The following is a 14,424-nucleotide window of genomic DNA, read 5'->3' on the forward strand; positions in this document are numbered from 1 at the left end:
AAATGATTGCAAGGGTAAACGTAGGCATATGAGAGAGAAAGGGGTGAAAATGGAACAAAGGAGGGGAATAATATTGCCTTAGTCTCTTTGAATAATAGTTCCAATAATTAAATGTAAAATTAGTTGAAAGCCAGTCCAGTAAGCTAACCATTGTTCCTGAAACCTCTTAATCCACTGTAACATAACTATACAAAAATCTGTTAAAAGAATGTTAAAGTTGACAAGTCAGGCATTCAAAATTAGGAAGTAATAGAATTAAGCTTGTTCGTGTGTCTGTTATTAACATTAACTCCATTATTTGGCAGCAGTAGTAGGGGTTATGTAACTTCACCAGTGGGTTAACTATGCGGAAGTGGCCCCATTTTATAGACATCATAACCAAGCATAATGATGTGACAGATTCTGTCTAGCATGTGAAGTGAATGAGACTTGGGTTCCCCGTTGGAGAACCAGGTTATCTTCACAGCTTCTGCAAGAAGTAACCTTGTGCAACTTATATTTTGTCTGTAAAATGGGGTAGAGTTGGGAGAGACGTAATACTTGCGTTCCTCAGAGGACAGTGATATGGGAACTTGCTCAATGAGTGTGTCTTGTATAGTGCACAGAATTATTATAACCAGTTGGTTGAAAAGACAACGTTCAACTCATGGTGCACCTTTCCCTGAGGATCAGGGAAGGAGGATCAGTTTTATTTGTGTACCATTGTGTGGCCACTGCAGAGCAAGGGCAGATGCACAGTTCAGTTGGAGCGTTCAATAAATGAAGTGTGAAAGCTACTAACAAGTGCTGCTGTGCAAGTAGTGGTTTTCTGCAACTTATACTACTTATTTTTCACTAGACTTGTTCTCAAACAGTTCTCTGAACTCTTTTGCTAAAATTTTAAAATTAGAAACCTGAGGCAGAGACTGAGCATGGAAAACTTCAGCCCAAACAGTTAATGCATGTCAGTTATAAGCAATTATATAAGGATGTCATAATGAAAAATGATATACAACTTTGATATGTCACTATTCTGTCTATGACTATCAATTAAACACAGCTTCTTATTTGCTTTACACTTTTGGCTTTTTTTTGTCTAACTGTGATAGTGAGAGGCTTTCTAATTATGAAAAAAATAGATATTTTTTCAACGGCGCATTGAATAGATTTCAAATAAGAGCACCATATTCTTGTAATGTTTGCAGGCATAATTATACTTTTACAGCCCCATTTCACATGAGACTCTTAAAACAGTTGATAAAAGTTAGTTAAACCTCTCAACGCTGCTGGCAGGTAGCTCGTTAGGGATTATCCCTATTTTACAAATGAAACTGCAGAACATAGAGGTTGTGACTTGACCAAGATCACCAAGGAAATCTGACAGATCTCGGACAAAAACACAGATCTCCTTATTTGCTGTGGTTTCATCATTCATAGTTGTAAAATACTATTTGACTCTCTCTTTTATGAAATGTTGCATTAGGGTTAATGTAACATGGTCATAATTCAATTTGAGAATTTTTAAAATAAATGAACATTGTAATTTGCAAACCTACTTATTTTGAAATCAGTGACTCTTCAGTTGTACCCAAGGCTTCCTGGTAATGAACTCCATTCCATTTCTTGTTATGGATTCTCATGCAGGGTACTCTTAACGGCCTCAGAATAATTTTAATATGTCAGTACCCAGATACTATATTACCTGTCTGGTCTATTGCTTAATGAGATTATATTACTTATACTGTGAAAACTCAGTTTTTTAGCAAAACAAATGTGCTTAAACATAAGAGGCACAAACTACTTTTGTCAGCATGTTTATTTCTGGTTTTGTTGATCTTTTGAAATGCCACCAAGGTAAAGACTTCACAAAATAATTTGATTAAAACAGGTTATGAAAGCAAAGCAAGTTTTGTTTGTTTTGATTTGAAATATGGTAAGACTTCTGAAATTATGCTCCATTTCCTTTGGGTGTTTGTAATTCTTCGTTAAGTCTGAATCAAGTTAGTTTAAATAGCCAGGAACAAGAAACAAGGTTAAAACAAGAAACAAGGTTAAAAGTACCCAAGGTAAGCCATTGTATTGACAGTATTTTAGGTAAATATTGTCAAGAATTTCTCAATATATTAGGAAACCTATAAAAAACCTGAATATTAGTGAAATTTTGCTACAAAAAGCTAGAACTGTGTATTTCAAAATCTTTTAAAGAGTGGTATCAAGGTTGACAAGTCCTAAATCGTAAACACATAAGAATAGCTTTGTTTTCTTTGTCACCCAGGAATTTATCATGGCATCCTGCATTGGACACTAAGAATAAAATGTACATACCGCACTCTCATGCATTTATAGATTTGAATAGAGACTTCACTGCAGGTGAGTCACAAATATTGTAATGTTTTATTTAATTGCCATAAAGATACTAATCTTGCTTTTAAAAAACAGATCTATTGCATTCAATAATAATAAACAGTAGATTTCTGAGCTGTCAGACAGGAAAGAACAATTACATGATAAAAGGAATGTAATAGACTACAGTATATTCAATTTAATGGATGCCTTATTAATATTATTTCTTTTTAAAGTAACTCGTTACTTGTAATTTACTTTTCTTTACAACTATTATATTATTGATAGCAAGTTTAAATACATTCCAGAAAGTGTTGGTGGTTCAAAAAAGTGTTTTTACAAAGCTTTATAGGTTTTTGAATGCAAGGTACTAACTTCTGTAAATTAAATGGCTCAGTTTTTTTCAAAATGTCTGCCAAATTGAATAAGGGTAGTAAAAGCTTTTAGAAAAGATGTCTCCCAAACAGCACACTTTTCGTCCTTTCTTTCGTCCGTCCTTCCGCTTTAACAAAATGTTGCAACTACAGCTAACTCGAGATGATTTAGTGGCCACTGTTAAAACCACATTTCTTACTCTCCAGTGGTTCTGTCGGTGCTCCTTGTAACTGTGAATACTTGGTTAAAGGTGCCCACTGTCATGGGAAGTTAAAGAGAAACAGTGTCTCTAGTTTGTTTTCTGCAGATAGCTGAAATGTTAGTTCCCCTTGCCACCACCTTCATTGTCACCATCTTGGACAAAAAATAACTTTTTTTGCATTTTAAAAAAGGGAAACTTGAATGTAATCACATCTCTCATGAGATTGGAACCCCTTAACCCACATTAATTTTTAATATAGACATAACGAGATCTGTGATTTGTGAATATGACTGTACACTTCAAGTATGTTGTCAAGTACCAGGTGTAAAATCTTGAGTAGTTAACTGCCTCTGTTGTGGGCTTTCCCTTATCTTGATACTTGAAATATTGATGCTTATGCTTATTTTCATTGCTTAGGGTACCGGATTTAAATGTGACTTGGTGCACAAGGGTTCTATTAACATCTCTTTATCCGTTCCATTTTATATTCTCTATATTGGAGTGTGTTCTACCACTGATGCATGGGAGATTACATGTGAAACTCTCATTTACATTATCTTCTACATAATTCCTCCATTTCTGAATAGCGAATCTTATAATCAACTTAAATTTTAGTGTTTTACAAATGCATATATTATACATAACTTGTCTTAGCTTTACAAATTGTACAGTGTTTTGTATGAGTTTAAATGTAAAATTTAGCTTTAGGTCACCATAATGAGTACATTGTGTCGTACATATGTGACTTATATCTGTTCAAATGCACTCTCACATTCACAGTTAGTCTTGCCTTGGTTCCCTGCATATCAAATGAGTATTGTAATTGCTAGGTTCTCTTTGTAGATGCCTGTATTCTGTTCATAAAGTAACTTTCATAAATGTATGAAATACACTTTTGGAAAAAAGAAGTTAAGAAATGAAAGTGTGGTGGTCTATTTCAATTAGTAATCTGATCGTGAAGGGAAAGAGAAGAGTCGACAGGTTGATTTAAACAATTCCATTCTGAGTCTCGGGTACTAAGTTTTCTGCCCTAGCTCACAGTCAAACGTTTGTTTGCAGTTTTGAAACACTGCTGGACCAGGTCTTTATGTGCGAGACTCAAACTGGAAGAATTAAATACATTGTTAGTATGGTGAGTGTGCATTATGTTTCAGCAATGGCCATTTTTGTTCAACGTATTCTATAAACCTTATGCAATGAATTTTTTATTAGTGTTAAGGCCTATAAACAGTTAACTTGTACGGTGATTATTTTTTAGGGAGGTATATTAAAATCTACGTACAGTATATGGTTTTATTTTTCGACTTCTCTCTCCTAGCCTAGAATAGTCAAATGGCAGGATTAGTTCTTGGCAACACTCAAAATCATATACGGAGGGGAGGTAGCTAATGGAAATGTCCTTAGAGATTCATTCTGTGCTTGGTGGTGGCATATAGACACAAAGTCCTTTGCTAGCTATAGTAATTTAGCTGGTGCTAGAAACACCATCTATTATTAAGATTGCCTGATACTTACATTGTATGACCCTGTTTTCAGTTACCTATAACTTTGCCAAACTTCAACTGTTTGGGTTGAAATTTCCAATGCCAGTTACCTTCCACAGGCAGAGTTTTTTGGAAAACTTCAGCCAAAATAGTTTAGCTATTTCTGAGAATGGAGCAAGGGGAAAATGTTTTACCAATGCTTTAAAAAAAAAAAAGAAAGAAAGAAAAAAGTGGCTACCCTTTCTCTGAAAAGCTCTAGTACCTCTATGCTTGGGAGTGGGGACTTGAACTTTCAAAGGAGGGACTGGACTTTGTATCAAAGATGTGCCTTTTGCTGTCCCTGTGAAAATCCACCAACATCTGACCAAGTTCTACCCCTTTGAAAAATAGCCATTCACACATGTTCAGTGGGGACTTAAGCCTGGTCTACACTAGGGTGGGGGGGATCCATCTAGTCAATTTCAGCTACGTGACTACGTCACCCCTGCTCGATCGATCGCTGCCCGCCTTTCCAGCGGGTAGTGCAGACAAGCCCTTTGATACTGGCAGCTAAGTTCCCTGAAGATTCTATCCACATCTGGTATGCTCAGGACAGAGGGAGAGAGAGCTGGCAGATGGGGCGGGAGAGACTATCATCAGATGAAGAGCTACGGGAGAATGGGCCTGACAGATGAAGGAAACTGAAACTGAGAACCAGGCCTTGTCCACACTAGCACTTTTGTTGGTCAGGGATGTGAAAAACATACCCCTGACCGACGAAAGTTTCACCAACAAAAGTGGCTGTGTGGACAGCGCTATGTCAGCAGGAGACTGCTCGTTAGGGGAGGTTTAATTATGCTGGCAAGAGAGCTCTCTCCTGCCAGCATGGATCAGCTACACAGGAGACCTTACAGCAGCACCGCTGCAGTGGTGCTGCTGTAAGGTCTGTTGTGTAGACAAAGCTCTAATGTGGTGGTGAAGGGGATATGGAAACAGACCTGTTTAACAGTTGAGTGTGGGAGAAAACATGGACTGACTGGGCAAAGAGACTGGGGTTATGGAACTGGGAATTGGTGGGCAAGAAGACTCAGACTTGGGAGTAGTGGAGACTGTGACAGGAGGTCTGAAGCAGTGAGACTAAGAATTGCTGGGCAAGGAGACTGAGACTGGGATGAGAATGCTGAGGAGTGGAAAATGGGATGAGGATGAGGAGCCGGGGTTGTGGGGGAAGGGGGAGTGAGGAGACATGGACAGTAACAGGGACAGGTTGAAGGGGCCAAAGCAGAAGGGGTCTCATTTGGAGGCAATAGAGATCTTTGTCCAGTAAGCACATTTTCCTTCAGAGCCTGGAATAGAACCCAAGATTCATAACTCTTGCCCATTCCTCTGGCATCAGCAAATATCTGTGTAACCACTGGCAAAGTGTCCCGTCCCCTTCTAGTATTGGTCCACACAGAGGATGAAAACCTACCACAACTATTATTCTGTTTGCTCAAGTGACAAAGGTCTGTGTGGTAGATCTAAAGGTTCCAATCCTGCTGATGATCTGTGTGGATGTCCATATGATGCAAACTGAAAAAAAAAATCCTTTTTAAAAAATCTAAGGTACTCCACAGAGACGGATGCAGTATGGGATCACATAATTAAAGACTGTATCACAATGTATACACACAACGGGACCAAATGAACGATTGCACAGGCAATCTTAATCCTGGCATTTCCTAACTTTTGTGTACTTTGCAACCTTATTAATGTTTTTTTAACATAGTTTTGCATGTAATTGCCTTGTTTTTAAAAAATGAAACAGAAAAAATCCTCTGTGTGATTATTCATGTGTAATAATAGACATGACATACATGTATGGTAACACAGGTTTGACTTCTATAGTACTGCCAAGCTCAAGAGATGAAAATCATGAATAGAGACCCTCTTGCTATCAAAATCATGAGTCGAACCCCACAATATCATGATTTTTTTTAAAAGATTGTGATTTTTTTAGTTTGACTGCTGATTTTACTTAATTCCACCACCCATCCCATATGTGTGTCTGTGAGACAATTTAGTGTTGCCCACGCTCTGAAATTCATTAGGCAATGTGATTTTTGGCCCCTGCTGCAGGAGCTCTTGCCAATCCCCTGCCCAGAAATTAGTTCTGGCCCCACCCCCCATCTGTTCAGGCCCACCCCCAGATTCATGTTTACTCCTCTTGGGGTTCTTCACTCCCTCTCCAACGCCAGGGTGGGGGAGAGGAAGAGGAGTAGAGGTGACATCCAGTCTGCATTGCTCACAGGAGGAGAGCGGGAGGAGGGAGCAGACCTGTCCTGAGCTGCTTGTCTCTTTAGCTCTCTCCTGCCCCTTCCCCTCTTGCGCGAATGACTATGGGTAGAGCCCTGCATCGATACAAAATTTGTATCCACATCCAATCTGCAAACAGGGTCCACGGATATCCACATCCAATCTGCAAACAGGGTCCACGGATATCCACATCCAATCTGCAAACAGGGTCCACGGATTTGCAGGGTTTTAGATATAAAATTTGGGTACGCATCAATCCACAAACAAGGTCAGTGGATATCTGCAGATTGCAGGGCTCTACCAAATGTAAAGTTCAGTCTTGGGTTGCAGTACATGTGGGAGAGTTAAGTGTTTTAACCAACAGGATCTAAAACTTTAAGCTTGTTGTAGATGGCCCCATTTCTTATGTGTTTGTCTTGTACCTTCCACAATGGAGCCATGATCCTGATGGGGGTCTTTGAGTGTTGCTTTGATATGAATGATTAAATGACATACTAATAAAACAAAAGGTAGATGATCTGCTCTTAATTTTGTAAAAACCCTGAAATGCCTCATTTCTTACTTCCCCACGTGCTTTAGAGGCCTTTTCTGTAGCATTTTTTTTTAAAGGTGATACTTCCTAGAACATTCAATGCTTCCTTTCACAGCACATGTAGCCGAAACAGTGAATTCAGCTAAACTATTTTTGACAGCTCTGTCATTGTAAATAGCTTAACAGATTTAAAGTATGTTGGATTTTAAAAAAAACCTTTCTAGGCTGAAAACCTTTGCCAAGTTTCTGCCTAATCGATTTTCAAACTACCAATATATTAAATCCTCAAACTAGGAATTTATAATGGAATACTTCTACATTGGCTATAGTGAAACTGTTAAGTCATTATGATCCTCAAGATATTTTATATCCCTAACAGCACTTCATAAAAGGCTAACTGTATAAGGATTTTATAAATCCAGAAAATATAAACATAACCCAGAACAAAGATAACACTAATCTTTCTCGGGGAGATCGTATCTGAAACAACTCTACTTATAATGCTGGTACATGTTAATAATTTTATCTAATGTGATCATCTCAGTATTTCAGTGTTCAAATTTGTTTTTTGGCTGAGTGAAGTTTACTTTAACTTCTGAATTCTGAGATGCCATACTATCACAGGCAAGTGTCCACAGTCCACTTTCATACATATTTGGTAATTTAACACCTATTCATTTCCACTTAATTACTAGGATTCCAGTGCACAGGTACTAGGTTGAAGGTACAGCAGGTGCATATACAAACTTTGGGTGCGAGTTAGGCTTCTTTCTTTGAAAACCTGGCCCCATGTTTGGGAAAGTAAGGTAGCTTTTGCTGAAACAAATATAGTCAGTCAGTCTAGGATGAGAGTAAAATGCATGTATGAAGAAATCCCATTCAACAGCAGCTGCATCGGTAAATACATTTTACTTTTTTTATAAAGCTACTTTACCACTAGAATTGCAAAAATTGATACAGTGATGCACTGCTGCTGAAAATTCAAGAGACTTTGGATGCTTTTGCCTATGAGATACGTTTTCATTTTGAGATCTTTAAGAAAAGGAGACAGCAGTCTCTGTATCCCCTCCCCCCAGTTTATATGCATACATAACTAATTGTAATATCTTTAGTACCTTATTTTATTGTTTTCTTTACCATTTCAGTTACTCTCTCTAGCAATAAATTGACTAGCTGACCAATAGTTCACCTATGTATTCTGTTCTCTATTCAACACAAGATTTCTGAAAGTCTTGAATTTGAATGTGTTATCTTAATAATCTTGCAGTCAGAGTCTAAACATAAAACAAAAGCATTCTGGATCAGATGAACATTTTTCCCAAAACGAGAGGATATATGTACTAGGAATATTCAAAACTTTGATAAACTGCGATAATTGTGCAAAGTAAATGCTGAGTGGAGTGAGACAAATAGGATCTTAAAACAGCTGCAGAAAGAACAAATCAAGATCCCTGCATCATTAGTAGTGATTGCCTGGTTGCAGAAAGCAGTATGTTAGTTCAGTGAAGAAAAGGCTTGATGACAAAGCCTTTAACTCACTGCCATATCCTGATTACAGATAGAATTGTTCTACAAAATTTCATTTTTGACAATATTCAAGTGTACCATTGTAGCTAATTCTTAATGGAGGAATAGCTTCTTTCATGAGCAACTTGGGTCATACAAAGGAACACTGAATAGTTCTGATGTCAAATGGAGAAAGGAAAATAAGTGTACTATGTGTCTCAGGATGAAGGGTCTTTAGGAAAGCATCAAGATGTTTGTGGATAACCTGGAGCACTTGAGGCAAAGGAAGTTAAGTCTATCCAAAGTCTTCTATCATATAGTTACACCCTTATACACTTTCAGTCTTTTCAAGGAATGGGCTGATCTAGTATAACGGGTAAGAAATGAGACAATGTTGTGTGGTTTTGATCATGAGTATAATCAACCTGATATCAAGGCATGAAAATACAGCGTATTAGGTGAACCCTAGATAATCCTTGCTTTGTTATTCATAAAGCTTGGCAAGACAGATATGTATTTCTGGAGCATCTGTTAGGTGTTGTCATATAATTATCTTCAAATTCTGTTCATGGAGGGGCCCAAATCCTTTCTTTCCCTTCATACAGTTCCCTGTGAAACTTGAGGCTCAAAGACTGTGTATATGCACCCCAACTATAACTCTGTAGCCATGCAATGTGGGTTTCTGGAGGCACAACTGCTGGAAAACAAGACTTAGTGTTTTGGTAGGAAATCCTTTACATTTGCCCTGATTCTGTAAGTTTGGACACAGCAAAACTCAGGAAATAACAGTCACACTTGGTCTGTCTTTCTTCCTGAATCTAAAATTCTTTTAATCTTACATAATATGTAAGAAGAATGTGGTTGATCCGGAAGCACCTAAAGATTGCTAATCACTAAAATAATGATAAAATGATGACTCTAAGGCTACGTCTACATTGCACACCACTGGCAGACGTGCATAGGGTACATATAGCTACATGTTGCAGTGAGAAGCAGGCTGTGTTCCCACTGCAGCATTTAGCTGCAGGTTTCAGTGAAAGGCTCTGGCAAAGGGAAAGCAACAGGGAAAGGCTCCAGCAGTGGGGAGCTGCTGGAGCCTTTCTCCGTTGCTGGAGCCTTTCCCTCTGGCAGGAAAAGCACCAGGATACTAAAAATAAACTACAAATAACAGGGTAAATGGGATGAGGCATTGCTTGGGCATGTAGAGAGGTGGGTAGGGTACATACCCTAAGGCTTCTGGTGCATCTTTATTCTACTTAGCTAAACAATGCCTCAAGTCTACACTGCTGTTTATATGGGTGCTAGGGGAGCATGAAGTGTATATATACTCTACATGCTGCTGTAAGGACCATGCAGTCTACACGTACCCTAAGTCAGAATGTTTACAGAGCAAAGTGTTTAAGAACATTGATAGCTGTCTACTTTATTCTTCCAATGACTCTTAACTGTTTAGTCTGTAGACCTTACTGTTGCTATTGTGTCAAGATTAGATGGCCAGAGTAAGGAATTATGTTAAGTATGGCATTTTCCATGTGAGTAAAATGCATGTAGCTAACAATATAAAGTTATTTCTCTTCTCCCACCAACCCCTAGCCTCTTAGAGTTTTAAAGCCAGGGTCTGGAGAATTGTATAGAACTAGGAGAGCCTAGAGGTTTGTCACAGGATGAGTGGCCCCTTCAAGAGGGAACAGAGTCCAGTGTGCCTGTGATAGTTACTTGCTGCCTACCCACTTTGGCTTAAAGGAAGGTACCTGAGCCTTACAAAAGGGGAGATAGTGACAGGGGAAAGGCTGCTGCCTATGGATCTCTTTCAGCCCAGGGAGGTAAGGGAAAGAAACACAGAAAGCTGTTGAAAGGGTTCCTGAAGGAAGCAACTGGGGAAGTTGCCAGAGGAGCTGCTTTGAGTCTAGAAGTACAGGCCCCAAGAAGGAGAGTTACGCAATCCCCTGAACATGGGGGACAGAGACTGGAGGCCAGAGAAACTTTATTTTGAGCCTCTATGCAAGAGACTTTATTTGGACTTAATAGAGTAGAGCCTCAGCAGGGGAATTGCATCTAAAATGTTTGGATGGTGTGGAGTTATCATGGGGCAATGAGAGAAGGGTAAACTGACACAGGGTGCTGCAGACTTACTCTTGAGCGACAGGCGGTGCTATAGGGCAGGCTTGCCCTTTTTTTACACGGTTTTTAATTCTGGGCTGCATAATAATCATACATTGCAGTTTCCTAGCATGTGTGGATCTGAGAAGGTGATAAACACAAATGTGTATATATAGTTTTACATTATAATTCTTGGTTTTGCATTGTTGTTCTTTAGCAACTTTAGGTGGTTTTGACACATTGGTTTGAATATAGAACCAAAAAAGCTTAGTGGTCATTTAGTCTAGGCTGCAGAACACTCCTAGGGCTTGGCTACACTTGCGAGTTAGAGCACATTAAAGGAGCCCTGGGCACCCTTGCTCACTATCCGTCCACACTGGCAAGACACACAGAGCCTCCACGGCTAGAGTGCTCCTGGTACTGCACCTCGGCGAGAAGATTAACGCTTGGTGCGCCTTGGCTGAAACGCCCAGGCATCAGTTTGAACGAGGTGTTGCATTACTGCGCTCTGATCAGCCTCCGGAAACATCCCATAATCCCCTTAAGTCAAGTGGCCACTCTTGTCATTGTTTTGGAATCGCTGCAGGAATACGGATATGCCCTTTGAAAGCTCCATTTCTGACAGCTGGCATGCTTATCTGCTCTGAGACAAAGCAACCATTACTGTTGTGTGTGTGTGTGTGTGTGTGTGCGTGAGAGACAGAGAGAGAGAGAGGCGGGGGTGGTGGTGTTGCTGCTGTCTGAACTTGCAAGACAGCATGCTGACATGCTCTCAGCCCCCCGAAAACCCACTGTCTCTCTCCCCACATACACAGAACACACAGCCTGTCACGCTCCACCCCACCTCCCCACCCCCATTTGAAAAGCACGTTGCAGCCACTTGCATGATGGGATAACTACCAAAATGCACTGCTCTGTGACCGTTGCAAGAGCTGCTAATGTGGCCACGCCAGTGTGCTTGAAACTGCCATTGTGGATAGATTGCAGCGCTTTCCCTACTGCACTCCACGAAGGCTGGTTTAACTCAAAGCACTCTATATTTGCAAGTGTAGCCGTGCCCTTGGATTCCTTCTTTAGCATGGGTACTCTTTCAGATGAATGCTTTTGAGCAAATTAGAATGTGAGACTTATTTCCATAGAATAAATGGATTTTTTTATTAAAGACTGAAATCAAGGAGCTTCATATTGTTAGAGACAATGTTTATTTACTGATGAAACTTATTACTTTTGTAAAAATGAATTCTTTTTTTGTGTTTTCCTGTCACCAAGCTGAGGGTGGTGGTAAAGTATACACTTAAATCTAATCTTTCCTCTTTCTGGTGCTCTGTGACATACATATGTTTTAGAGTTAGCCCATAGTGCAGCTTGGGAAAGGTAGAAGGGCAACCTTCACCTTTTATTTTAAGAGTTAGTTTTCTCTCCTTGAAAAATTTGGGACTGGCCTTACAGAGATCTATATAAAGCCAGATTTTTGTTCATACTGCTGATGCAGAGTGCTCATTACAATATTGCTAGCTTTATTCCAAGTATCAATGGAGCTTCCAGTGTGAGGATTGATGTAATTTTGTTAAAATCCCAAAGGATGAGTCCCCGTTGCTTTACATAATCAGAAACATAATATATCTGTAGAGAGCTAATTTAAAAATGTGAATGTTTAAATGATATTTGAGGGTTAATATATCATTTTTGCTGCATTAATTCTTAAAAATGTAAAGGAATTAAATATTTCTTTATAATTATTAGAGCCTTTACTTTAATATACGGCAGTGTTGCAGCTCTTGAGCCTCAGTCTGAGTAAGTGGCTCTTTAATGTGTCTCCTGCAGCTCTTTGCAGCACATGATATTAAAACACTGTGTGATTTAATTATTAACCAATCAGGGTGCTTTTACTATGTTATTAACCAATGGTAGTTGATCAAATAATACTTTGGTCGGTCATTTTGCTGTGAGAATTTATATATATATTATTTATATATATATAGACACACACACACTAAATATTTCCCTTCATACTGTTTAAATATGAATATATAGTACTACAGTAAATGAAACCATGAATTCACACTACTGTGGCTCTTCTTGGTAATGTTGATCGCTAATTTGGCTCGTGAACTACTGAGGTCTGAGTATCACTGATATAGGGTTTAAACTTGTGGTAATGTGACTGTTAAATTTTTAAGCCTTCGAAATGTTCATGTATTCTGAAATCATCCTCATAGGCTCGAGAGATAAGTGAATATGTCATATAAAAAAAATCTGCAAATATTTACTGAAGAATTTTCTTGGACCCTGTCTATCCCTTTTGTTTTCCAAGAATACTTCATCAAATGAGTTTCTAGAAGAAAAACTTGATCAAACATCTAATTCTATGTAAATATTGCAAAATATTCATAGAAAATGAATTGCAAATTTATAAGTGTATATGCCATTGAGTCTGAATTGTAAAAGTTTTATTAATCTGCCTAGGCCGTAAAAACATTCCAGGTGACATGTTACAATCTGAATATCAAGTACTTGCAACAAACATCTCACAAAGGAGTTATGGCCCAAAAATTACTCACCACATTAGGGTGGATTAAAAATTAACTTAAAAAATTAGATTTTTAATTTAAATTAAATATATTTTAAAAAATCTATTTAAAACTAAATTTGATATTATGACAAGATATGCTGAGGTCTGAAATTTCTATATTTGTCATTTAAATTAAATAGAAATACTAATATTTAAGCAGTACATGTTTCCTGCTGAACTTTTAAGGAAAGTCAGATTCTTACATTGATGGAAGTCACTGGCTAAGCACCTGGAACCAGAGTTTGTTGAAGTGATAAACCAGCTTTTTGACAACAATAACCTCATCTGCAGCTACAGAGGGTAGTTTCTTCATTTTAGTTTATTCAACTAGTTAGTTCAGTGACTAGTTCTTTCAAAGTTGAGAAAGTGATTGGGAGTTGGAAAAAGTAGAAAAGCTTGTTTTCCAATCTGTGAATAAAATCGAGGTGTGAGAGAATGAGATCTAATAGTTCTAAAGTCTTGAAGGAAATGTTGATGAGAAACAATAAGTTAAATTCACTTATTATAAGTAATACTTCCTTTGCTTAATCAGTTTATTTTTTTCATATGTATCCAGTTTTTAAGATATTTTTGTTAGTTGAATAAAACTAATTTTAAAATGCTGCTCATGTACATTGCTCATTTGGTACCCTGGATGCAATTTAAAAAAAAAAATAGTAAAGGTCCTGAAATGCTGAAGGTTTCAGTTCTCATATAAAGCCCTTTGACATTAAAGAGAAAGGTCAAGTCAATCATTAGTGAAATGAACACTCATCTTAACCTATAAATAGCATTCTGCTTTTATAACATGCAAAGAAGAGACTAGAAAAAATAACAAGGATAATTAGATGCTAACTGAAAGTAACAAGTAAATTTTGTCCTTTGTTTTTCCCTGCCTGTCTTTTCTACTGGAAAAGATTATTGTAGCTGGGACTGGTAACAGTGCCTGTTATTGAGATTGCCTGACTTTTCCCATTATAAAGTCCTGGTTTCAGCTGTATATAGCTAAGGCTATGATTTAATCACTGGTATTTTTAGTAAAAGTCGTAGACAGGTCATGGGCAAGAAATAAAAAATT

The 14,424-nt window shown here is 38.1% G+C and overlaps 1 protein-coding gene across 3 annotated transcripts in view; it reads left to right on the forward strand.

Moving 5' to 3' along the window:
* Positions 1-14,424, forward strand: part of ITFG1 (integrin alpha FG-GAP repeat containing 1) — a 219,357-nt gene that overhangs the window by 26,037 nt on the left and 178,896 nt on the right. For all 3 annotated transcript variants that reach the window (XM_048816944.2, XM_048816941.2, XM_075118373.1), the window contains exon 6: positions 2,255-2,349. In XM_048816944.2, coding sequence (XP_048672901.1) covers positions 2,255-2,349 — 95 coding nt within the window. The remainder of the gene's footprint in view (positions 1-2,254; positions 2,350-14,424) is intronic.

This window comes from Caretta caretta, chromosome 12 (assembly GCF_965140235.1).
Source record: "Caretta caretta isolate rCarCar2 chromosome 12, rCarCar1.hap1, whole genome shotgun sequence".
Lineage (NCBI taxonomy): Eukaryota > Metazoa > Chordata > Testudines > Cheloniidae > Caretta > Caretta caretta.